The 27,339-nt window shown below is 51.2% G+C and overlaps 1 protein-coding gene across 12 annotated transcripts in view; it reads left to right on the top strand.

The window, feature by feature from the left end:
* Positions 1–27,339, top strand: part of LOC147117609 (lysophosphatidylcholine acyltransferase 1-like) — a 309,307-nt gene that overhangs the window by 167,887 nt on the left and 114,081 nt on the right. For all 12 annotated transcript variants that reach the window (XM_085988725.1, XM_085988726.1, XM_085988727.1 and 9 more), the window contains one exon: positions 8,925–8,985. In XM_085988725.1, coding sequence (XP_085844851.1) covers positions 8,925–8,985 — 61 coding nt within the window. The remainder of the gene's footprint in view (positions 1–8,924; positions 8,986–27,339) is intronic.

The following is a 27,339-nucleotide window of genomic DNA, read 5'->3' as shown; positions in this document are numbered from 1 at the left end:
TAGAAGATTTTTGGGTTCCCTTTTATGTTGACTGCCATTCTACTCTCATATTCTCTCTGTCAATCTTATTTTCATCTTCACGTCCCCTCTCAACTTACTGTATTTGGTCTGATTCTCTCTTGAAGAATTCACCTGACTTGCATCATACACCCTCTTTTTTGTTTCATCGTCTTCTCTCTCTCTCATCATCATCCAAGGAGCCCTTGCTTTGGTTCCCTTACCCTTCCCTCTTGTTGGAATGTACCTAGCCTGTACTTGGAACATCTCCTCCTTAAAGATCACCCATTGTTCCGTTACAGTTTTTCCTGTCAGTCTTTGGTTCCATTTTACCCTAGCTAGATCCTTTCACATCCCATTGAAGTTGGCCCTATTCCAGTTTAGAAGTTCCACTCTAGATTGTTCCTTGCTCCTCTCCATTGCTAATCTAAATCTTATGATACGATGATCACTCGTACCCAAGTGTTCTCCCACAGACACTTGGTCGACCTGGCCCACCTCATTCCCCAGAACCAGATCCAGCAATGCCTCCTTCCTAGTTGGGCCAAGAACATACTGGTCAAGGAAATTCTCCTGAACACATTTCAGATATTCCTCCCCCTCCTTTCCCTTTACCCCAACATTATCCCAATCGATATTTGGATAATTAAAGTCCCCCAATATCCCCACTCTATAGCTCTTGCATATCTCTGCGATTTCCCTGCAGATTTGCTCCTCTACATCCCTCTCACTATTTAGAGGCCTATACCCTTTTTGCTCCTCAACTCTAACCAAATGGATTCTGTCCTTGTCCCCCTCAAGAACCTCCTCCCCTTCCAACACTACAATGTCTTCCTTAATCAGCACTTCCACCCCACCGCCTTTTTTTCCTTCCCTATCTTTTCTGAACACCTTGTACCTTTGAATATTAAGTGCCCAGTCCTCACCGTTTTTAAGCCACATTTCCGTTATTGCCACATCATATTGGCACATGGCTAATTGTGCTTGTAGCTCACCAACCTTATTCACCACACTTTGTGCGTTTACGTACATGCATTCTAAACCCATTTTTGAATTTTTCGTAGTCTTAGTCTGCTCCTATTTAATATGGTACTGCTTCTGTCTCTAGTACTACTTTCTTCTCTAGTACTATGCAACACACTCACTCTTTCATGCACCTTATTCCTCTTTTCTACTCCTATATGCTGGTGCCAATCCCCCTGCCAAGCTAGTTTCTTAGGCAGCCCCTCGGAACCGAGGATGACTTACTTCCACATTAAAAATGAGTTCGCAGGTGACTGATTAGTCCAATGTGGGACCTACAGTCTCTCTCACAGGTGGGGCAGACGGTGGTTGAAGGGGCGGGTGGGTGGGGTGCTTGGGTTGACGTGCGCTGCCTGCGCTTGGCTTCCGCTTGCTCCCGGTGAAGATACTCGGTGTTCGGTGCCTTCCCGGATGCTTCTCCTCCACTTTGTGCTGTCTTGGGCCAGGGATTCCCAGGTGTCGGTGGGGATGTTACACTTTTTCAAGGAGGCTTTGAGAGTGTCCTTGAAGCGTTTCCTCTGCCCTCCTGGGGCTCTCTTGCTGTGTCGGAGCTCCGAGTAGAGCGCTTGTTTTGGGAGTCTCGTATCTGGCATGCGGACAATGTGACCCGTCCATCGGAGCTGATTGAGCGTGGTCAAAGCTTCGATGCTGGGGATGTTGGCCTGAGCAAGAACACTGACGTTGGTGCGCCTATCCTGCCAATGGATTTGCAGGATCTTGCGGAGGCAGTGTTGGTGATACCTCTCCAGTGCTTTGAGGTGCCTGCTGTGCGTGGTCCATGTCTGAGGCATACAGCAGGGCGGATATCACTGCTGCTCTGTAGACCATGAGCTTAGTGCCGGGTTTGAGGTCCTGGTCATCAAACCCTATCTTCCTCAGGCGACCGAAGGCTGCACTGGCACACTGAAGGCAGTGTTAGTGTTCTATCGTACTAGTGTTGGACTTCGTCGTTGACGTCTGCCCTTGTTGACAGTAGGCACCCGGGGTATGGAAAGTGGTCCACGTTGTCCAAGGCCTTGTCGTGGATTTTGATAATCGGGTGGCAGTACTGTGTGTTGGATGCAGGTTGGTAGAGGACCTTTGTCTTACGGATGTTTAGTGTAAGGCACATGCTCTCGTACGCTTCAGTGATCTCCCAAATGCCTTCGACACTGTCAACCGTGAGGGATTATGGAATGCCCTCAAATTCGGCTGCTTTCAATGTTTGTCACCATCCTCCGCCTGCTTCACGATGACATGCAAGCCGTCATCCTGACCAACGGTTCCACCACAGACCCAATTCGCGTATAAACCGGTGTCAAGCAAGGCTGTGTCATCGCACCAACGCTCTTCTCGATCTTCCTTGCTGCAATGCTCCATCTCGCCCTCAGTAAGCTCCCCACTGGAGTGGAGCTAATTTACAGAACAAGCGGGAAACTGTTCAACCTCTGTCACCTCAAGTCCAGATCCAAGGTCGTCCCATCCTCTGTCGTCTAATTACAGTATGCAGATGACGCTTGCATCTGCGCTCACTCGGAGGTCGAACTCCAAACCATTGTCAACGCCTTCACTGAAGCAAGCTAGTTTAAACGCTCCCCAACAGCACTAGCAAACCTCCCTGTGAGAATATTGGTCCCGGCTCTGTTGAGGTGTAACCCGTAGAGCTTGTACAGGTCCCACCTTCCCCAGAAACTGTCCCAATGCCCCAGGAATCTAAAGCCCTCCCTCCTGCACCATCTCTCCAGCCACAGATTCATCTGTTCAATCCTCCTATTCCTGTACTCACTAGCACATGGCACCGGGAGTAATCCGGAGATGACTACCTTTGAGGTCCTGCTTTTTAATCTCTCCTAGCTCCCTAAACTCTGCCTGCAGGACCTCATCCCTCTTTCTGCCTATGTCGTTGGTACTGATATGGACAATGTCCTCTGGCTGGTCACCCTTCCCCCTCAGTGTCCTGCAGCCGCTCAGATGACATCCTTGACCCTGGCACCAGGGAGGCAACATACCATCCTGGAGTCGCGGCTGCAGAAACGCCTGTCTGCTCCCCTATCTAATCCCCTACCACTATTGCTCTTCCACTCTTTCCTCCCACCGCGCGCCGCCCCCCCCCCCCCCCCCCCCCCCCCCCCCCCCCCCAAGTGCAGCTGAGCCACCAGTGGTGCCTTGGACATGTCTCTGGCTGCACTCCCCAGCAGACCCATCACCCCCACCAGTACTCTGAACAGAATACTGGTTGGAGAACAAGATGCACTCTGGGGACTCCTGCACTACCTGCCTGGTGGTCCTCTTCTGTCTGGCGGTCACCCATTCCCCCTCTGCCTGCATACTCTTAAGCTGCGGGGTGACCACCTCCAGAAATGTGCTATCCACGGTACTCTCATCCTTGCGGATGCACCGCAGTGACTCCAGCTGCCGCTCAAGCTCTGAATCACGGATCTCGAGCTGCCGTAGCTGGTGACACTTCCTGCACATGTGGTCGTCCAGGCTATGCGATGCGTCCAGGACATCCCACATGGCATTGGATGTTCACTCCACGGGACTGAGCTGCCTTGCTATGCCTCTATTTAATAGACTAAGAACTAACTAAGCAGAAATAAACTTAAAATTAAAAAAAAACTCACCAGATACTCACCAATCCGCTCCTTCCCTTGTGCCGACGTCACTTTTTCTACTCTGACGTCACTCTTTTGGATTCTGCCTCTGTTGAGCCGCTGTCTCTTTCGCTCTGGTCTCGCCTAGATCCACTGCTTCCACTTCCTCTCGCGCTCTTTATAGTGCCGCTGATCCCGCTCCACTGGCGCTCTTTTTAGAGCCGCTGATCCTGCTCCTCTCGCCGCTCCACTCGCGCTCTTTACAGTGCCGCTGATTCCGCTCCACTTGCGCTCTTTATAGTGCCGCTGATCCTGCTCCACTCGCGCTCTTTATAGTGCCGCTGATCCCGCTCCACTCGCGCTCTTTATAACGCCGCTACTCTCGCGCTCTTTATAGAGCCTCTGATGCCGCTCCGCTCGCGCTCTTTATGGCGTCGCTGATGCCGCTCCGCTCGCGCTCTCTGCGGCGCCACTGATGCCGCTCCGCTCACGCTCTTTGCGGCGCCGCTGATGCCGCTCCGCTCGCGCTTTTTGCGGCGCCGTTGATGCCGCTCCGCTCGCGCTCTTTGCCGCGCCGCTCGCGCTCTTTGCCGCGCCACTGATGCCGCGCCTCTCGCGCTCTTTGCCATGCCGCGCCGCTCTTTGCCGCGCCGCTCGCGCTCGCTCTTTGCCACGCCGCTGATGCCGTGCCGCTCGAGCTTTGCCGTGCCGCTGATGCCTCGCCGCGCCGCTCGCGCTCTTTGCCGCTCGCACACTTTGCCACGCCGCTCGCGCACTTTGCCGCGCCGCTCGCGCACTTTGCCGCGCCGCGCTCGCTCTTTGCCGCGCCGCGCTCGCTCTTTGCCGCGCCGCGCGCGCTCTTTGCCGCGCCGCTGATGCCGCTCGCGCTCTTTGCCGCGCCGCTGATGCTGCGCCGCTCGCGCTCTTTGCCGCGCCGCTTGCGCTCTTTGCCGCGCTCTTCGGTGCCGCTGATGCCGCGCCGCTCGCGCTCTTCGCCGCGCCGCTCGCGCTCTTTGCCGCGCCGCTTATGCCGCGCTGCTTGCGCTCTGCCATGCCGCGCTGCATGCGCTCTGCCGCGCCACTTGCGCTCTTTACAGCGCTGCTGATCCCGCTCCTCTAGCTGCTCCTCTCGTGCTCTTTATAGCGCCGCTGATCACATTCCTCTCGTGCTCTTTTTTTTATAGCGCCGCTGATCCCACTCCTCTCGCGCTCTTTTTAGTGCCGCTCCTCTCGCTGCTGATGAGCCATGGGATCAGACAGAGACCCCTCTTTACAAAAGCAAACTACTGTGAATGCTGGAAATCTGAAACAAAAACAGAAAATCCTGGAGATACTTAGCGGGTCAGGCAGGTGGAGAGAGAAACATAGTTAACGTTTCAGGTCGCTGACCTTCCATCAGAACTGGAAAAGGTTAGAGATATAACAGGTTTTAAGCAAGTGCCAACCCATCTTTTGTTTCTTTACTTGTCCCATTACCGTCTCCTTTTGCCTTGTACAATCATACCTTTTGCCATTTCATCTCTCCTGCCTTTCACCCTATCACAGACCATACCTGTTCTTTCCTGCCCCACTTTCCCTGCCTCTGCACTTACTTAAAATCTGTTACATCTCTAACTTTTTCCAGTTCTGATGAAAGGTCATCGACCTGAAACTTTAACTCTGTTTCTCTCTCCACAGATGATGCCTGACCTGCTGAGTATTTCCAGCATTTTCTGTTTTTATTTCAGAGAACCCTCTTATATTTTGGCTCTCTGGATATATCGCATGCCCTCATTTGATCTTCCTTGACTTCAAAAGGTGATAGATACTTTGCTAGACTGTGACTTAGGTTAAAGTTTGCCAAAAAGATTTATTAGACTGTAAATGGACAAGTGGACAGAAGCAATGGCACACTAAATTTGCCACAGTACCAAAACGGCTCTTATCAAAGTCACAAATAACATCCTATGTGACTGTGACAAAGGCGAACTATCCCTCCTCGTCCTTCTCGACTTGTCTGCAGCCTTTGACACAGTTGACCACTCCATCCTCTCCACCGTCATTCAGCTGGGTGGGACTGCACTCGCCTGGTTCCATTCTTATCTATCTAATCTTAGCTAGAGAATCACCTGCAGTGGCTTCTCTTCCTGCTCCCGCATCGTTACCTCTGGTGTCCCCCATGGCTCTGTCATTGGCCCCCTCCTATTACTGCCCCTCATCTGAAAACACAGCGTCAGTTTCCACATATATGCTAATGACACCCAGCTCTACCTCATCACCACTTCTCTCAACCCCTCCACTGTCTCTAAATTGTCAGACTGCTTGTCCGACGTCCAGTACTGCATGAGTAGAAATTTCCTTCCATCTAAATATTGGGAAGACCGAAGCTATTGTCTTCGGATCCCGCCACAAACTCCATTCCCTAGCCACCGACTCCATCCTTCTCCCTAGCATCTCTCTGAGGCTGAACCACATTGTTCGCAATCTTGGTGTCATATTTGACCCTGAAATGAGCTTCCAACCACATAACCGCGCCATAACCAAGACTGTCTATTTCCACCTATGTACCATCACCCGCCTCCGCCTCGCTTCAGATCATCTGTTGCTGAAAGCCTCATCCATGCCTTTGTTACCTCTAGACTTGACTATTCCATCGCACACCTGGCTGGCCTCCCACCTTCTACCCTCCGTAAACTTGAGGTCATCCAGAACTCGCGCCAAGTCCAGTTCACCCACCACCCCTGTGCTTGCTGACCTACATTGGCTCCCAGTTAAGCAATCCGTCCCCTCTCTAATCTCCTCCAGCCCCACAACCCCCCGAGATATCTGTGTTCCTCTAATTCTGCCCTCTTGAGCATCCCTGATTTGAATCGCTCAACCATTGGTGGCATTGCCTTCAGCTGCCTCGGCCCTAAGCTCTGGAATTCCCTCCCTAAACATCTCCGCCCCTCTTCCTCTCTTTCCTCCTTTAAGACGCTCCTTAAAACCTACCTCTTTGGACAAGCTTTTGGTCATCTGCCCTAATTTCTCCTTATGTGGCTCGGTGTCAAATTTTGTTTTATGACACTCCTGTGAAGCGTCTTGAGACGTTTCTGCCCTCTTGATCCCTGATTATTATCGCTCAACTTTTGGTGGCCGCGCCCTCTGTGTTGCCTAGGCCCTAAGCTCTGGAATTCCCTGCCTAAACCTGTCTGCCTTGCTACCTCTCTTTCCTCCTTTAAGACGCTCCTTAAAACCTACCTCTTTGACCAAGCTTTTGGTCACCTGCCCTAATTTATTCTTATGTGGGTTGGTGTTAAATTTTTTGTCTTAAAATACTCCTGTGCAGCACTTTGGGACGTTTTACTGCGTTAAAGGTGCTATATAAATACAAGTTGTTGTTTTACTACGTTAAAGACACTATATAATTGCAGGTTGTTGTAGATACAAGCTTAACATTTCTGCCTTGGAGTATGTAAAATAACAATCATAGTGACTGCACTGAACTGCAATGTAAAATGGGCCTGTCATAAGGTCCTTGAATATTAATCTTTACATAGAGGTTTATTTCTGACTGTCTAGAGTCTTTCCGGCCAATCTATCTCTCTGATGGCTTCAGACATGTTGAGAAATATTTTTTTTCCCCAAAAAATGAAAGAAACAAAGGAAATTTAAATATGTACCTCAAACTCTAAATACAAATAAAACCTGCAAGGTGCTTGTATTTGAATTGAATGTCTTTGCCTCCTCCCTTTGACATCTGGCCAGACACTATCTATATTCTGGATCTATTATATTAAAACAAGTTGTACCATTTTTGGTGAGTGAATCTGGTTTTTAAACCCCATGGGCTAGAAATTCAGTAGGCTTTGCGCCCAGTTTTCGCCCAAAGAGGGCTTTTGCGCCACTTGCTGAGCTTTTGCCGATATTCAGCGCTGCGGTAATGGCGGCGTTAGCCAGTAGCGCTGCGCCGCCACCGATGACGTCATCGGTGTGTGCAGTGCCCCGCTACCGGCCCGACCGCCATATTGAGTTGCGGCCGCCTCTTCCGCAGCGGCCGCAAACAGCGATCAGAAAACGGGGCCGTACTGTAGCGTTAGTGGGGCGAGTTAAAGTGGATATGCGGCCGGCCGCTTTTTCGGCGGCCGCCTGCCCGCACTCCTCCTCCCCCCCCCCCCCCCCCCCCCCCCCCCCCCGCAGCATTGCCGGCTGTTTTCCGGGAGCCCGACACTTCTCCGTGGTGCCGGGCTCATTTGCCGGCACTAGCGAGCGGCGATCTCGCTGTTGCAGGCACTTCCCCCTTAAAAGAGGGAGGAAGGCCTGCAGTACCGCAGCCTGCCGCTCCGCAGTGGGTGACGCTGCGGCACCTAGCGTGCCGATATTCAGTCTCAGTGCCCCAAGCGGGGGCGCCGAAACCCTTGAATAGCGGCCGGCTTCGACGTGGGGCGCTGAAACTGAATTTCCGGCGGGCGCAAGTGGCTCCACGCGCAGTGGTAACCTCTGGGCGCAAGCGAGCTGGCGGGCCCAAACTGAATTTCTAGGCCCATATGTATTGTGACAAAGAAAAATGATATATTATAGATAAAAATGCTTCATTTTTTTCACCATTGGGCTGTAAATTGTAGAGGTTTATAACTCCGTGAAAATATTCCTTAGTACTTATGAGCAACATAGTAGTAGTGCACTTTTGTGCTCTGTTGGTGTTAAGAAATGGGACATTCTCCCTAGTTGGACTGTTGCTGTGAGCACCGAGCACTCCTAGTTTGGCATGTTTAAATGCAGTATATAGCATGGTTAAATGTAGAGTAAGGCTCCTTCTGCTTTGCCCCCCCCCCCCATTGCTTACTCTCAGATACCGCTTGATTCACCAGTGTGTGTCGTCCTTCTTCCCATACCAAACAAGTTCTGTCTTCTTTGAGATGAGCATATCTGAGTTGTGAGCTTATGCCTACAAGGAACTGTTGGCTCTGAGGTTCCTGCGTGAAATGAATTTGAGCAATAACAACCCAAACAAAAGAGGTTGTCATCCCATCTGTCTTAGCTAGATTCAAATCCATGTCCCAGAGGCAATTATGCTAATTCACTGGATCACCCTTTCCCCAAAATGTTTCTATTTGTTGAAGTGTGCTTCAGTTTCATTGTGAATTATCCTGCAAGTGAAGTTTGCAGTTTTTAAATTTTTTTATATGGGTATATTTTGAAAATGTTATCAACTTGCCACATGCTTAACTTGTTTAAGTCACCATTTCCATAAAAGTCAGTGTATGCACTTACAAAAATAAATGTTTGTAGTGATTGCATTTAAAAATGGTTGTTAAAGTAATAAGTGCTGCTGCATATATTCAGTTGAACATTTCATGATCTTAACTCTAGGTAATGATATTTCCAGAGGGCACATGTACTAACAGATCCTGTCTGATCACCTTCAAACCTGGTAAGACTATAATTTTATTGTCACCACAAGAGTTTTAATGAAGCATAATGGACAAATAAAATGTGACCACTTGAACTGTGAATCACTCAGCAGTACAATTTTGTTTGGGTAGTGTCTGGAGAGAATATTTCAAGTTGTGTAACACTGGAATGAAGCATTAGCGTTTACAGTTCTGTCACTATTGATGGAAAGAATTTGAGATGAAGAATTAAGAGTACCATATTGGCATAACATTAATACATAGTAGTTTGAAAAGGTTTTCATATACGGTATTTGGCATATTAGTACAATACTGAACTTACAAATTCTAAATCAGAAGATTGTTTTTAAAGTTGTGTTTATTGAGGCCCACAGTTTATTTATATTTGGTGATGCTCTTGGCTTAAAGCAGTTTTCTGTAGTTGCATCTAAATACTACAGTTTACATCACTGTGAATATATTAAAATATTGTTTCCTGTGTAGGAACGGTAGTTCCTATCTGAATAATTGCAGTTCGACTCAGTAAATCAAAACAACAAAGTTTAATAACGAAGTTAACTAGTAAACTACAGGAGAAGATGTATACAGGTCTGTTCAGGCTGCGAGGCACTCGAAGACTGCTGGAAGGTTCTGGAAACCGACGTCATCGCGTTCTTCGCGCCACTGGCGGTCACGTGATCGGCGTCATGACGTCATCACGCAGGGTATAGGAAGGTACATACAGTATAGTTAACAAACAGTTTAAAGGTGCAGTACGTGGCTGCACTACAATGCAGTTAAAGAGATTATTCTCAAATGTTCTGAGTCTCTTCGTGGCTCCGCCACAGGCGCCCCCCTAGAATGCTCTTTAACAGACAGTGTCAAACGAACAGGAGGCTTGATAAGCCTGGTCGAGCGACGGCAAAACTCAGGCAGCGGGAATGGAGCGTTGAAGGACGAGTCAGTTCTTGGCTGCGTCTGGAGCGGCACGACAGGCGTGGAGGAAACAAGAGGTGCTAGTGTAGGCGACGTGGAAACCGATGCAGGCGGTTCACTGGCGGGCTGGTGCCGAGCTGGTCCGGCGGTCAACGGAGGTCGACCACGGCGAGGCGGTTGAGCAGCAAAGACTGGTTCACTCCGATCGTGATGGGCCGGTTTAAGTCGGTCGATAGAGATGGTATCTAGTTTGCCACCGACGTCCACTGTGAAAAATTTTTCACCCGATGAGGTGACACGAAACGGTCCAGCATAAGGTGGTTTTAACAGGCCTCTGAGCGTCCTGCCGAATAAAAACATACTCCGAGCTCATTAGCTCTGCCGGGACGTGAGGCCTCTGTAGGTTGTGATTCGAGGTTGGAATAGGCAGGAAATTCTTGGCCACCTCCTGATGCTGGAGGAGCTGCTGAGCCGCAGACCACGATTCCGTGTGTGAAGGGATAAAGTCACCTGGTACCCGAAGCGGCTGGCCATAGACTAACTCGGCCGCTGAAGACTGGAGATCATCCTTGGGGGCTGTTCGAAGGCCTAGTAACACCCAGGGGAGTCTGTCCTTTCCAGTTGGAACCACGCAAGCTGGCCCGGAGTGACGCCTTGAGCGACCGATGGAACCGCTCGCACAGGCCATTCGCTTGCGGATGGTATGCGGTGGTGCGGTGCAGCTTGGCACCCAAACCTTGTGCAACTGCTGTCCACAACTCTGACGTAAATTGTGGGCCTCTGTCCGAGGAGATGTCGGATGGTACCCCGAAACGAGCTACCCATGATGAAACGAACGCCCTGGAGACGTCTGATGCAGCAGTAGCACTCAATGGGATCGCCTCTGGCCACCTGGTGGTACGGTCCACTACCGTCAGGAGATGTGTGAAACCTTGCGAAACGGGAAGAGGACCCACTAAGTCCACGTGTACGTGGTCGAAACGGCGTTCTGGCACCGGAAATTCGGCCAGTGGAGCTTTGACATGGCGATTAACTTTTGCTTTTTGACAATCCACGCAATGGTTTGTCCAGTCCCGGACGTCCAAATGCATTCCTTTCCAGACAAATTTACGGGACATTAGCCATTGTGAAGCACGCATCCCTGGGTGCGATAACCCATGTATGGCCTGGAAAATTTTCTTACGCCATTCCGACGGCACGATGGGCCTGGGCACTCCCATGGATGTGTCTCACAAAAGCGTGGTTCCCGCCGCCTGGAACTTCACATCGGCCACCTGCCAACTGGAAGGCATGGTCCGGTATGCCTGTACTTCAGGATCTGCCAGTTGTTCGTCTGCCAACCCAACGAAATCGATACCCAGGTGGACTGCTTGGACTGGAGAACGGGAGAGACAATCGGCCACGAGATTATCTTTGCCGGACACGTGCCTTAGATCCGTCGTAAATTCGGATATAAAGATGAGGTGGCGCTGCTGGCGGGCTGACCAAGGCTCTGTCATTTTTGCCATTGCGAACGTAAGTGGCTTGTGGTCCACGAATGCAGTAAACGGATGTCCTTCTAGGAGAAAACGGAAGTGTCGGACGGCTAAAAACAGGGCCAACAACTCCCTGTCGAAAGTGCTATATTTTTGCTCGTTCTTGCGAAGCTGGCGGCTGAAGAATGCTAACGGCTGCCACGCACCATCGACCCATTGCTCTTGAACCGCCCCGATAGCATAATCAGAGGCATCTGTAGTGAGGGCGATGGTCGCGCCTGGTAACGGGTGAGCAAGCATGGTTGCGTCTGCCAACGCCGCCTTGGTGTTAAGGAACGCCTGGTCCATCGGCGTCGTCCAAGTGATAGCGTCCTTTCCCGACTTCCCTTTCAGCGCTTCGTACAGCGGCTGCATCAACTGGGCTGCTTTGGGGACGAACCGGTGATAGAAGTTCACCATCCCCAGAAACTCCTGCAGGGCTTTGACTGTGTGAGGCCGTGGGAATGCTGTAACTGCTTCTACCTTGGTAGCTAGTGGGACGGCACCATCCGAAGTGATTGTGTCCCAGGAAATCGATGCTGGATAATCCAAACTGGCATTTGGCGGGGTTGATGAGGCCGTGCTGGCTGAGACGGGCAAAAGTGTGCGCAAATGCTGTAGGTGTTCCTGCAAATCTCTACTGGCGATGAGAATGTCATCCAAGTAAACAAAAAGAAAGGGCAAATCTCGTAACAGAGTCCATGAGCCGTTGGAAGGCCTGCGCTGCGTTTTTCAACCCGAAAGGCATTTGGAGGAATTCGAAAAGTCCGAGCGGTGTGATGACCGCCGTTTTGGGGACATCTTGCGGGTGTACCGGGACTTGGTGGTAACCGCGGACGAGATCCACCTTGGAGAAAACGGAGTTGCCAGCCAGATGGGCCGAAAAGTCCTGGATATGAGGTATTGGATACCTGTCCGGTGTAGTGGCTTCATTTAGACATCGGTAATCCCCGCAAGGTCGCCAGCCACCGCCTGGTTTGGGGACGATATGCAGTGGGGAGGACCAAGGGCTATTGGAGCGTTGGACGATCCCAAGGCATTCCATGGTGCGAAACTCTGCTTTTGCCGCTGCAAGCTTGCCTGGTTCCAACCGACGTGCCCGGGCATAAACCGGCGGTCCCTTCGTCGTGATGTGATGCACCACTCCGTGCCTCGTGACTGCTGCCGAAAAAGTAGGCCTGGTGAGCTCTGGAAACTCCCCGAGCAGGCGTGTAAACCCGTCCTGTGCTGCAAGCGTACAGGCAATCGACCAGGACATGGTGGTGCTGCGATGGCACGGCAGTGCGTGGAACGTGGACGCATTTATGGGTCGGCAGTGTTGGACGTCGACCAGAAAGCCGTTGGAGCAGAAAAAATCGGCCCCCAGGATAGCCTGCGCAACTTTAGCCACAAAGTCCCAAACAAATCTCTGACTGCTGAAGGTTAAATTGACTGTCCGTTTTCAGAACGTGCGGATATCCGCGCCATTAGCTGCCTCGAGGGGTGGACCGCGCTCGCCGGATTGCAGATTGAGCCTTGAAGCTGGCAGAATACTGCACTGGGATCCAGTGTCGCACAAAAATCGTCGCCCTGTCATGGAATCCGTGATGTACAGCAGCTTTCCCGCCGAACCAACCGCCATGGTGAAGTGGACGTTTTTTTTAGACCCAGTCAGTTTTGCCGAAGGGGGGTTTTTTGAGTTTTTTTTTTGGCGAAAAACTGCAGGGCGGGCAGCAGCATCGAGCTTTGGCACCAAAACGGGCGTGGTATGCACACCAGCCTGCGGGAGGAGGGCTGGGCTGCGCCCACGAGGGGGAAGGGCACCTCGTGGCTGCACAATACTGCTGCGCAACAGTAAAAAACTTGTCTGCCTCAGCCGCAAGTTCTACACAGTCCGTAATCGGAGAATTGGCCAGGGCCGTCTGAACCGGTTCTGGTAGCTGGTTAAGGAAAAGTTCGTGGAACAAAAAACATTGGGGCTCCGAACCCAAAAGTGTGAGCATCTGGCTCATCAGTTCAGAAGGTTTTGAGTCCCCGAGGCCGGGCATAGCAATAAGCCTGCGTGTGTGCTCCGACTTATTGAGACCAAACACCTGTAGCAAATGAGTTTTAAGAGCCTCATACTTGCCCTCTTCTGGTGGATTGCCCAGGAGGCTGACTACCCGCGAGGCCGTGGTGCTGTCGAGAGCGGAGACCACGTAAAAATAACGGGTCGAATCCGCTGTAATCTCTCGGAGTGAGAACTGGGCTTCTGCCTGGAAGAACCATGCTGATGGCTGTTGTTCCCAGAACTGTGGAAGTTTGAGGGCGACGGCGTTCGTGTTCATTCTTGAATCTCAACGAAAGTTGTTCGACGAGATCGGGGTCACCAGTGTAGGAACGGTAGTTCCTATCTGAATAATTGCAGTTCGACTCAGTAAATCAAAACAACAAAGTTTAATAACAACGAAGTTAACTAGTAAACTACAGGAGAAGATGTATACAGGTCTGTTCAGGCTGCGAGGCACTCGAAGACTGCTGGAAGGTTCTGGAAACCGACGTCATGACGTTATCATGTTCTTCGCGCCACTGGCGGTCACGTGATCGGCGTCGTGACGTCATCACGCAGGGTATAGGAAGGCACATACAGTGTCTAGTTAACAAACAGTTTAAAGGTGCAGTACGTGGCTGCACTACAATGCAGTTAAAGAGATTATTCTCAAATGTTCTGAGTCTTAGTGGCTCCACCACACCTGGCCTGTTTATTTTGTGGAACTACTTCAAGAAGCAGTAGTGTCTTAGGAACCCAAAAGCTGTGAAAACCATCCCCTTTACATTTCAGGACAGTTTTACAGCAACTGGAACAAAAAGGCTATATGCATGAATTTGTGCAGTTTTATAAAAAAAATTAAAATTCCTCTGTTTCTAGCCACTGTACTTTCCCAATGGCACATAGGAACAGGCACAAGCAATTCAGTCCCTCAAGGCCATTCAGTCCCTCGAGCCTATTCCACCATTGAGTTAGCTCATGGCTGTTCTGTATCTTAACTCCATTTACCCACCTTCGTTCATATTCTTTAATACCCATGCTGAACAAAAAATCTATCAATCTCCGTTTTGAAATTATCAATTGACTTAGCCGCAGTGGGTTTTTGGGTAAGAGGTTCCAGATTTCCACTACCCTTTGCATGAAGGAATGCTTCCCGACATCACCCCTGAACAGCCTAGCTCTAATTTTAAAGTTATGCCCCCTTGTTCTGGACTTTCCCACTAGAGGAACTAGTTTCTCTCTATCTACCTTATCAAATCCTTTAATCATTTTAAACACCTCAATTAGATCACCCCTTAATCTTCTATACTCAGGAATACAAGCCTAGTCTATGCAACCTATCCTCATAATTTAGCCCTTTTGGGTATCATTCTGGTGAATCTGTGCTGCACCCCCTCGGAGGCCAGTATATCCTTCCTGAGGTGTGATGCCCAAAACTAAACGCAGTACTCCAATATGTTCTAACCAGAGCTTTATACAACTATAGCATAACTTTCCACCCCTTTTTGTATTCCAGCCCCCTTGAGTTGAAGCCTAACATTCTATTAGCCGTTTTAATTCCTTTTTGTACCTGTCCATGGACCCCTAAATCTCTCTTCCTCCACATTTCCTAGCTTCTCAACATTTAGAAAATACTCTATTAGATTCAAAGTGGATGACCTCGCACTGCCCCATGTTGAGCTCCATCTGCCACAGTTTTGTCCACTCACTTAATCTATCGATGTCCCTTTGCAAATTTCTGCTCCCATCTACACTACTTACTATGCCACCTGACTTGGTGCTGTCAGCAAGCCTCGATATACGGCTTTCTATTCCTTCACCTGAGTTATTTATAAATATGCTGAAAAACTATGGAAGGACTTACAGGCCATCAATTGCAAAACAATTTTGTTTGCCTGGCTTAGCCACTTAACTTGCCTATGCACAGAAAACATGGCTGCCTCCAATTGCCATGTGTTTGTTGCTTTTAGATGCAGTACTACATACAAAGGTGCTGCAGAAGCCACCATGTCTTTCTGTGGTTGTCATATCCTCCAGCAACAGTAAATTATTTTACTGTGCTGCTGCTGTAGTTGGGGCTGTTGTCAGCAATAGCACACTAACGTAAACACACTGGGGCTATTTTCCCCGCTGTAGTGCCAGTAATTTAGGCGAAGAGCCTTTAGAGCAAGACACCATCTTGGTACAGGAGTTTAAGAACGGCTGCCCTGAGGGTGATTAAACCTCTGGCAATTAAATTGGCTCCTAACACTCATTAAAGAGGCTGCGTGACATTTTGCTTGCTAGCACTGCAATTAATTACCTCTCCTAACAGCGACCAGCCGAACAGAAGCAAACAAGTCGTTGGTGAGGATTGTGAGCACTACTTAAAGCCATGTTCAGCTTTTACTGTTCACTTGCTGACTGAGATTGACTGATTACACTGCATTTGAAGAGGACTTTTGATATACATCAGGAGACTTTCTGGGACACTTGTCAAGACTTCAACAACACACTCAACATTTCTGAGGACTTCACCTAAAAAGAGTGAGTGCTGTGCTACTATATCTTATTGGAGACCTTATGGGAGTCACCAGTGGATAGGGAGTGGTTGGTCATGTGGATCTTGCTAGGGTCCTCGTTGGTTATGGAGGAGGAGATGAAGCCAGGCAGAGCAGTACCAGCTACTGGAGGAAAGGAGGGCTCTCAACAGGAAGCCCTATTTACCCTGGGTCTTCAGAGCACTACTCCTACATTCATATGACCCAAGACCAGTCGATGAGGAGGCTGCGCTTTATCAAGGAGGTCATCTCAAAGATCTGTGGCCTTGTGGAAGGAAGACTCTGACCTCGCAGCACAGCCAGGACTGCATTGTCTGTGGCAGTCAAGGTCACAGTAGCACTTAATTTTTATGCTACTGGAACCTTCCAGGCTGCCACAGGTGATATCAGTCACATATCACAATCCTCTGTGCCCTTCAGCATAAGGGAAGCCGCTAAGGATCTATATGCTCTGAGGAATGACTATATATCATTCCGTATTGCCAGAGAAGACCAGAGGCAGAGCACTGTAGGATTTGACAGGATTGAGAGATTCCCCATGGTCCCGGAACCATTGCCTGCACACATGTGGCCCTGCGAGCCCCTCATTTAAACTCGGGTGTTTAGGAACAGGAAGGGATTCCATTCCCTCAACGTGCAGCTCGTGCAACCAGTGGCAGTGCATCATGCAGGGAGCTGCCACAATGCTTTTATAATGTGACAGCCATCCATCCCACAGATCTTTAAGCCCCAATGCACTGTGTATGGCTGGCTACTAGGTGACCAGGGATACCTTCTGATGCCATGGCTCATGACTCCTGAGAGCCCCAGACACGAGCTGAACACTCATACAATGAGAGCCACTCTGCCACCAGGAATATAATTGAACAGACCATTGTGGTCCTCAAGCAGAGGCTTAGATACCTTGACTGGTCCAGGAGGTGCCCTGCAGCACTCTGCCGAGAAGGTCTCCAGATTCGTGGTGACTTGCTGCATGTTCCACAATTTGGCGAGCATGAGAGTCCAGCCACTGCCACCAGCAATTTTGCCAGAGGGTCAAGCTTAGGTGCCACATGAGGTTGAGGATGAGGGGGACCAGGGGAGCACCAGAGGTTTCCAGGTAGTCAGCCCCCACCTGGGAGGGATGCTTGCTGAAGACCTCTTTTGAGAGATGTCCTCCACCATCAGACTTCGGAGCACTGTTTCCACAAGCCTTACCTTCCAGGACTGGGGATCCATCAAGAAGCCCACTATCTGCACTCAATCCTTTGAACCCTTTCCTCATGAAGAACACAATTAAGATGACCACTGATTCCACCATTACCCAATTACCATAATCACTCTTTATATCAAGAAAAATTACAACAACCAACAGCACTTACAAATATTACACTATTCACCCTGGTGCTTACCAATGTTCCCTCTAATTTTTTGGGGGCTGCGCGGCCCATTCAAAATTCCGTGCATACGCGATTTATTTTCCCTTTAAAAGCCAGTGAGCCAGCTGCGCGGGAGTTCCAGAGCATTTCACGGCCACACAGCTTAAAGGGAACATTGGTGCTTAGCCTTTGTGCTATTCTATAAGTGCTCTTGTGTACTCTGGTGCTTCTATGAAGTGCATCCCAAATGGCAGCAGCACACGAGGTGGATGGCTACTGAGAATCTGAAGTGGGCAGTTCAGATGTCCTCCTGCAACTGGCCCCACCTCCAGCTGCACCATCTCAGCATGGCTTGAGCAGTCTGAACCACGTGGCTGACAGGCAACTGCAAGGGCAATGGTGGAGTGGTGGGGGAGGGAGCATGAATGTAGGCATCGGAGAGAGGCCAGTAGGTTTCTGCTCTATTATTCCCACGCCACTACCTCCAGGCGTCTGTTCAGTGATCTACAGGAGGACCGATCTCTGGACAGCTGAAATACTCTGCAAGCCCCTTTCAACCAAGGAGCCCAGAGCCACCACGGCAGCTGCCTGAACTTCCATTGCAGCACTTTGCCATTCCATGGAAGCTGCCATGACTGCAGTGGAAGCTGCGACCTGAGTCATCAAACGTTACATGATGTTGGGTTCCAGAGGTCGCTGGATGGAATTGGCCAACCTCTCCACGCTGGAGAAGATGGGTTCCAGGCTTTGCATCAAGCCACAGGCCAAGATGGAGGCAAATTCCTCCATCCCCCTAACCACGATCTTTCAGGCAGACTGTCCATTGCACCAAGCATTTGGTTTGCATGGTCCTCGTCAGACTCCTCTGTGGCAGAACTAGTATACGACCCATTTTTTCTAGTCCTACTCTGGTCCCCTCCCTCTTTTTCTGGTACAGTGATGACTATCGGTGCCGCTTCCCTTTCTACCCTAACCTCTAAGTTACACAGGGTGCCGGTCTCAGAACTGGTGCCTGCGACAGTGGTAGTGATTGACACAGTGCCTTCTTCCTTGCTCCTCCTCCTCCTCTTCTGGGGGGGGTGTGGGGGGTTGAGGTGGCTCTTCCAGTTCCTCCAGAGAATAAGGTGATCTTGCTCCTGGGAGCCTGCAATGATCAAGCTAGAAGGTCCGGAGTCAATGTTGAGGACTCCCAGGGCCACTCCTTCCCGACTGTATACCACTGCCACCACCCCTGGTGGGTCTGTCTTGCCAGTGGGATAGGACATACCATGGGATGGTGATGGAGAAGTTAGGGTACAGTGCGTGAGGCTAGCATAGTAATAATGTCACTGGGCGAGTAACCCAGAGGCCTGGCCTAATGTTCCAGAGACGCGAGTTCAAATCCCACCACGGCAGCTGGGGAATTTCAATTCAGTTAATTAAAAACCTAGAATAAAAAGCTAGTATCAGTAATGGTAACCATGAAACTATCGGGTTGTCGTAAAAACCCATCAGGTTCACTAATGTCCTTTAGGGAAGGAAATCTGCTGTCCTTACCTGGTTTGGCCTATATGTGACTCCAGACCCACAGCAATGTGGTTGACTCTTTAAGCCCTCTGAAATGGCCTAGCAAGTCACTCAGTTGTAACTAACCGCTACAAAACATAAGAATGAAACCGGACGGACAACCCGGCTACGGACAGGGCAACGGCACACCCAGCACAGTCGACCTTGCAAAGTCCTTCTTACCAACATCTGGGGACTTGTGCCAAAATTGGGAGAACTGTCCCACAGACTAGTCAAGCAACAGCCTGACATAGTCATACTTACAGAATCATACCTTTCAGCCAATGTCCCAAACTTCTCCATCACCATCCCTGGGTATGTCCTGTCCCACCGGCAGGACAGACCCACCAGGGTTGGTGGCACAGTGGTATACAGTCGGGAAGGAGTGGCCCTGGGAGTCCTCAACATTGACTCTGGACCCCATGAAGTCTCATGGCTTCAGGTCAAGCATGGGCAAGGAAACCTCCTGCTGATTACCACCTACTGCCCTCCCTCAGCTGATGAATCAGTACTCCTCCATGTTGAACACCACTTGGAAGAAGTACTGAGAGTAACAAGGGCACAGAATGTACTCTGGGTGGGAGACTTCAATGTCCATCACCAAGAGTGGCTCAGTAGCACCACTACTGACCGAGCTGACAGAGTCCTGAAGGACATAACTGCCAGTATGGGCCTGCGACAGGTGGTGAGAGAACCAACACGAGGGGGCAAACCTACTTGACCTCGTCATGGCCAATCTACCTGTCGCAGATGCAGCTGTCCATGACAGTATTGGTAGCAGTGACCACCGCACAGTCATTGTGGAGATGAAGTCCCGTCTTCACACTGAGGATATCCTCCATTGTGTTGTGTGGCACTACCACCGTGCTAAATGGGATAGATTCAGAACCGATCTAGCAGTTCAAAACTGGGCATCCATGAGGCGCTGTGGGCCATCAGCAGCAGCAGAATTGTATTCCACCACAATCTGTAACCTCATGGCCTAGCATATCCCTCACTCTACCCATTACCATCAAGCCAGGGGACCAACCCTGGTTCAATGAGGAGTGTAGAAGAGCATGCCAGGAGCAGCACCAGGCTTACCTAAAAATGATATGCCAACCTGGGGAAGCTGCAGCACAGGACTACATGCATGCTATAGACATGACTAAGCGATCCCCAATCAACGGATCAGATCAAAACTCTGCAGTCCTGCCACATCCAGCCGTGAATGGTAGTGGACCATTAAACAACTAACTGGAGGAGGAGGCTCCATGAATATCCCCATCCTCCGTGATGGTGGAGCCCAGCACGTGAGTGCAAAGGACAAGGCTGATCGTTTGCAACCATCTTCAGCCAGAAGTGCCGAATGGATGATCCCTATCGACCTACTCCTGAGGTCCCCACCATCGCAGAAGCCAGTTTTCAGCTAGTTCGATTCACTCCACGTGATATCCAGAAACAGCTGAGTGCACTGGATACAGCAAAGGCTATGGGCCCCGACAACATCCCTGCTATCGTGCCGAAGACTTGTACTCCAGAACTAGCCACACCTCTAGCCAAGCTGTTCCAGTACAGCTACAACACTGGCATCTATCCGACAATGTGGAAAACTGCCCAGGTATGCCCTGTCTACAAAAAGCAGGACAAATCTAACCCGGCCATTACTGCCCCAACAGTCTACTCTCAATCATCAGCAAAGTGATGGAAGGTGTCATCGACAGTGCTATCAAGCGGCACTTACTCACCAAAAACCTGCTCACTGATGCCCAGTTTGGGTTCCGCCAAGACCACTCGGCTCCCGACCTCATTACAGCCTTGGTCCAAACATGGACAAAGGAGCTGAATTCCAGAGGTGAGGTGAGAGTGACTACCCTTGACATCAAAGCAGCACTTGACCGAGTCTAGCATCAAGGAGCCCTAGTAAAACTGAAGTCAATGGGAATCGTGGGGGAAAACTCTCCACTGGCTGGAGTCATACCTAGCACAAAGGAAGATGATTATGGTGGTTGAAGGTCAATCATCACAGCTCCAGAACATCGCCGCAGGAGTTACTCAGGACAATGTCCTAGGCCCAACCATCTTCAGCTGCTTCATCAATGACCTTCCCTCCAACATAAGGTCAGAAATGGGGATGTTCGCTGATGACTGCAGTGTTCAGAGTCATTCACAACTCCTCAGACAATGAAGCAGTCTATGCCCGCATGCAACAAGACCTGCACGATGCTCAGGCTTGGGCTGATAAGTGGCAGGTAACATTTGCGCCACAGAAGTGCCAGGCAATGACCATCTCCAACAAGCGAGAGTCTAACCACCTCCCCTTGACATTCAACAGCATTATCATCGCCGAATCCCCCACCATCAACATCCTGGGGGGTCACCATTGACCAGAAACTTAACTAGAGCAGCCACATAAATACTGTGGCAACAAGAGCAGGTCAGAGGTTAAGTATTCTACGTCGAGTGTCTCACCTCCTGACACACCCCCCCCCCCCCCCCCCCCCCCCCAAAGCCTTTCCACCATCTACAAGGCACAAGTAAGGAGTGTGATGGAATACTCTCCACTTGCCTGGATGAGTGCAGCTCCAACAACACTCAAAGCTCGACACCATCCAGGATAAAGCAGCCCGCTTGATTGGCACCCCATCCACCACCTTAAATATTCACTCCCTCCACCACCGGCGTACCGTGGCTGCAGTGTGTACCATCTACAAGATGCACTGCAGCAACTCGCCAAGGCTTCTTTGACAGCACCTCCCAAACCCGCGATCCACCTGGAAGGACAAGGGCAGCAGGCGCATGGGAACAGCACCAACTCCAAGTTCCCCTCCAAGTCACACACCATCCTGACTTAGAAGTATATTGCCGATCCTTCGTCGCTGGGTCAAAATCCTGGAAAACTCTATCTAACAGCACTCTGGGTATACCTTCACCACACAGACTGCAGCGGTTCAAGAAGGTGGCTCACTACCACCACCTCGAGGGCAACTAGGAATGGACAATAAATACTGGCCTTGCCAGTGACGCCCACATTGCATAAACAATTTTTTTTTTTAAAGGCCACTATAGGAGGAAGTGTGTGATGAGACCATATGGAGCTTGTTAGTGAGGGTAGGCTTGGGGGATTAGGGATCAAGAATAGTTGTGCATATGTAAAGAAGCTGGAGTGGCCACATACCTCTAGGCGATATGTCCCCTGCTCTGCTTGTGGCTGATATACTTATCAATTCATCCAATGAAAAGCCACGAGTTAAGATAGTAACTATAGGTTTTTATTGGCTAAATAACAGAGCCCACCCTCGTGGGCGATCGGGTCCAACAAGGAGGAATACCAGCCAGTCGACCACCTTTATACCTGGGCAAGCAGGCGGAGCCATGGGCGGAGTCAGCTGTGGTCAGCCCAGGTATAACAGCGTGACAAGAGGTGACCTTGTGTAGTGACACAACAGTGTAAACAGTGATAACCATAGTGTAACGATAGTGAACGATAAAAGAGGTTTACCACATTCACCCCTTGTTTAGATTTGAGTCCGGCGGGGTGAAGTGTACTACCAGTTCGGGTATGTCAGTCTGTCCGGAGGCCTCGTAAGTCTTTCTGATCGGCGCGGCGGCGGTGATGCAGTATCCGATGTTAATGCTGGTGTCTGCGTGGTCGGCGAAGGCTCGTGGGGTTCCGGCATGCCGTCTACCTGGGCTGGATTTGGGGGGGTGGGGGGTAACAGTGGTGTCTCGGGTGCCCGAGGGTGCAAGGTCTCGTAAGGAGACTGTGTCCTCCCGCCCGTCTGGGTATGCCACATAGGCGTACTGGGGGTTGGCGTGCAGGAGGTCCACCCTCTCGACCAGGGGGTCCGTTTTATGGGCCCTCACGTGCTTTCGCAGCAAGACGGGCCCCGGAGAAGTCAGCCATGTTGGTAGCGAGGTTCCCGTAGTCGACTTCCTGGAGAAAACAAACATTCGTTCATGGGGGGTGGCATTAATGGCCGTGCAAAGCAGTGACCGGATGGAATGCAGCGCTGCCGGGAGGACTTCCTGCCTGCGAGAGGTTGGCAGGCCCTTAGACTTTAAGGCTAAGAGAACGGCCTTCCAGACAGTCACGTTCTCTCTTTCCACCTGGCCGTTCCCTCGGGGGTTGTAGCTGGTGGTCCTGCTTGCAGCAATGCCTCTCGCTAGTAGGAACTGGCGAAGTTCCTCGCTCATGAAGGATGAGCCCCGGTCGCTATGTATATAGTTCGGGAACCCGAACAAGGCGAAGAGGTCGTTCAGGCATTTGATGACCGTGGTACTGGTCATGTCTGGGCAGGGGAAGGCAAAGGGGAAACGGGAGTACTCATCAATGATGTTGAGGAAGTACACATTACGGTCATAGGACGGGAGGGGCCCCTTAAAATCGATGCTCAAGCGCTCGAAGGGGCGGGTGGCCTTGATCAGGCTTGCTCTGTCCGGCCTAAAGAAATGCGGTTTGCATTCGGCACAGGTTTGGCAGTTCCTGGTCATGGTCCTGACCTCCTCGATGGAGTAGGGCAGGTTGCGGGCCTTAATGAAGTGGTAAAGTCTGGTGACCCCGGGGTGGCAGAGGTCGTTGTGGAGGGTCTGCAGTCTATCAATTTGCGCGTTGGCGCATGTACTTCGTGATAGAGCATCTGGGGGTTCGTTCAGTTTACCCGGCCAGTACAAGATATCATAATCATAGGTGGAGAGCTCGATTCTCCACCTCAAGATCTTGTTGTTCTTGATTTTGCCCCTCAGCTTGTTATTAAACATAAAAGCGACCGAACGCTGGTCGGTGAGGAGGGTAAATCGTTTGCCTGCCAGGTAATGCCTCCAGCGTCTTACTGCCTCCACGATCGCCTGGGCCTCCTTCTCGACCGAAGAGTGTCGGATCTCAGGGCCCTGGAGGGTCCTTGAGAAGAAGGCCACAGGTCTCCCCGCCTGGTTAAGGGTTGCTGCTAGGGCGAAGTCGGATGCATCGCTCTCCACTTGGAAAGGGATGGACTCATCCACCGCGTGCAGTGTGGCCTTAGCAATGTCTCCCTTTATGAGGGAGAAGGCTGCGCACGCTTCTGCCGTCAGGGGGAAGGAGGTTGACTTCATGAGGGGTCTGGCTTTGTCCGCATAATTCGGCACCCATTGGGCATAGTAGGCGAAGAGCCCCAGGGTTCTCTTCAGCGCCTTTGGACAGTGGGGGAGGGGAAGCTCCATGAGGGGGCGCATTCTTTCAGGGTCGGGGCCGATGACTCCGTTCTCTACTACGCAGCCGAGGATGGCGAGACGCGAGGTGTTAAACATGCATTTCTCCTTATTGTAAGTGAGGTTCAGCCGTTCGGCCGTACGGAGGAATTTCTCCAGATTAACATCGTGGTCCTGCCGGTCGCGGCCGCAGATGGTGACGTTATCTAGGTAAGGGAACGTGGCCTGCAGCCCGTTCTGGTCAACCATCCGGTCCATCTCCCTTTGGAAGACCGAAACCTCGTTGGTGACGCCGAAGGGAACCCTAAGGAAGTGGTAGAGGCGGCCATTCGCCTCAAAGGCGGTATACTGGCGGTCCTCTGGGCGGATAGGGAGTTGGTGATAGGCCGACTTAAGGTCGATGGTGGAGAATACCCGGTACTGTGCAATCTGATTGACCATATCAGATATGCGGGGAAGGGGGTATGCGTCCAGCTGGGTGTACCGGTTTATGGTTTGGCTGTAGTCGATGACCAGGCGATTTTTATTGCCAGTCTTAACGACTACGACCTGGGCACGCCAGGGGCTGTTGCTCCTCTCGATGATGCCCTCCTTCAGGAGACGCTGCACCTCAGAGCTAATAAAAGCTCTGTCCCCGGCGCTGTACCGCCTGCTCTTGGTGGCGACGGGTTTACAGTCGCGGGTGAGGTTAGCGAACAGGGAGGGGGGCGGGACCTTTAGGGTGGATAGGCCGCAGGTGGTACGCGGTGGGCGGTTTAAAGGCTGCTGGTTGTCGACTGTGAGTGGAGGGAGGGGTCCACCGTATGCCAAAGTGACACTTTGAAGGTGGGATTGGAAGTCCAGCCCTAGTAGGACGGCAGCGCAGAGCTGGGGCAGGACGAGGAGTTTAAAATTTTTATACTCCGTGCCCCTAACCGACAGGGTCACAGCACAGTAGCCGCTGATGTCTGTAGAATGGGACCTCGACGGCATCGAGATCCGGTTGCGCGTTGGCTGGACAGTGAGGGAGTAGTGGCTCACCGTGTCTGGATGGATGAAACTCTCCGTGCTTCCGCTGTCGAACAGGCAGGTCGTGGCGTGGCCGTTTACTTTGATGTCCATCATGGACTTGGACAGGTGATGCGGGCGAGCTTGGTCCAGTGTGACGGAGGCTAGTGTATGGCTGAGCGAGCTGCTGTAGTCTGCGGGTGAGGCGGTGGTCGGGTCTGGAGACAAGGTGGCGGTCGAGTGTGGTGGGCAAAATGGCGGCGCCCACGATGTTGAATAAAATGGCGGAGAAGATGGCCGCCCCCACAATTCACATGAGGCATTGCTGGCGTCGGTGGCCTTGATCAAAGATGGCCGCCCCCACGACTCTCACGAGGGGATACTGGCATCTGTGGCCTTGATGAAAGATGGCCGCCCCCACAACTCGCATGAGGCACTGCTGGCGTCTGTGGCTCTCCCCCTGCAGGCCTTCGCGAAGTGGCCTTTCTTGTGGCAATCGGAGCAAGTCGCGTTTCTTGCAGGGCAGCGCGTCCTCGGGTGTTTCGCCTGGCCACAGAAGAAGCAGCCGGCGGCCCGATCGCGGGGCTCCGATGTCGCAGCCGGTACCGGGGGTGGCGGTCCCGATCGGTTCTGGGACGCCGACGCTGAGGTCGGTCCCAGAGGCGGCGGTGCGAGGGGTATTGCGGCCGGGGTCGGGCCGGAGTCCCAGGGTCGCGCAGCACAGTACCTGGAGTACACCTCGAGGTCCCGATGGGCCACTTCCAGAGAGCAAGCGAGGGCTGCAGTTGTATTCAGGTCGAGGTCCTTTGATTCGAGCAGTCTTTGCCGTGAGTAGTCAGACCGAAGGCCTTTCACGAAGGCATCGCGGATATTCCCTTCAGTATTTTCTGCAGCCGTTACAGCTTTAAAGTCACAGTCCCTGCCGAGTGTTTGTAGCGCCCGTAAAAATTCATCTACAGACTCTCCTGGCTGTTGCGAGCGGGATCTTAGGAGATGTCTGGCATACATAGAGTTTACCGGGCTCCGGTACTGCTCTTTCAGCAGGTTGAGGGCGGCCTCGTATGTAGTAAGGTCCTGGATGAATGCAAATACTTTAGGGCTCACTTGGACGGTCCGAACTCTTAGTTTGGATCCCGGAGGCACGCCGGATTCTCCCAGGTAGGATTCGAAACAGCTCAGCCAGTGTTTGAAGTCGAGGGCTGAGTTCGCTGCCTGTGGGTTTAGATCCAGGTACGGCGGTCGGAGGGCTCGCAGCCAGGCCGGCTGCTGTGGCTGTTGTAGCTGGCCGTTTGGCTGGTCGTTTTGCTGCTCCGATCCACTCATTTCAAAATTTAGCCAATAAAATTGATATACCTATCAATTCATCCAATGAAACGCCACGAGTTAAGATAGTAACTATAGGTTTTTATTGGCTAAATAACAGAGCCCACCCTCGTGGGCGATCGGGTCCAACAAGGAGGAATACCAGCCAGTCGACCACCTTTATACCTGGGCAAGCAGGCGGAGCCATGGGCGGAGTCAGCTGTGGTCAGCCCAGGTATAACAGCGTGACAAGAGGTGACCTTGTGTAGTGACACAACAGTGTAAACAGTGATAACCATAGTGTAACGATAGTGAACGATAAGAGGTTTACCACAGTGGCCACGGCATCTGCCGCTCCCCTTCCGATCACCGCTAGCACTGCCTCCTCAACGGGAGTGATATCAAGTCCTACTGGCGCCGGTTATGTGCTATCTTGTCCTGGAAGAGAGAGAGTGGTGATTGTGAATGAGTTTATTGGCATGTGTGTTTGTTTGTGTGTGTGTGTGTGATATGACTCACATGGTTGAAGAGCTGTGAGATGTGTCTGAGGTGTGAGTAGTGCCTGTGAAGGATGCAGTAGTGTAGGGTGTTTGAATGTCAGTGTATAGTTAGATGGTGGATGAAGTATGTTAAGGTTGTGATGCTGGTGGTAGTGCAGTTATTGAGAAGTGTGTTTGTGAGATGGGATCTTGCCTTGACCACTCGTGTTAAATCATTAATTTCTTGTGGCACTGGAGCACTACTCTGGGGGCAGTGCTCCTGGCTGTGGCCTCCTCGGCGATCTCCCACATTTGCCGCATTAGTTGCTTCTGTGGCCTCCTTCCTCACGCTCCCCCCCCCCCCCAACCACCACTACACACATGCAATTCTAGTATTGCAGGATCAGGTCTTTATTGAAACCTCATACTATCCACGACCTGTATGAATGCACAAAACTTTTCATACTACACAAAACCAGTATGAGAGCTCAGATCTTTTCATACTACACCATTCCAGTGTGAGCGAGCTACTGTTGAGACACCACACTATCTGTCCAGTG

The sequence above is a fragment of the Somniosus microcephalus genome, chromosome 5, assembly GCF_052327205.1.
Source record: "Somniosus microcephalus isolate GS21.2 chromosome 5, FLI_Smic_1.0, whole genome shotgun sequence".
Classification (NCBI taxonomy): Eukaryota; Metazoa; Chordata; class Chondrichthyes; order Squaliformes; family Somniosidae; genus Somniosus; species Somniosus microcephalus.
This window is presented reverse-complemented; position numbering and strand designations above follow the sequence as displayed.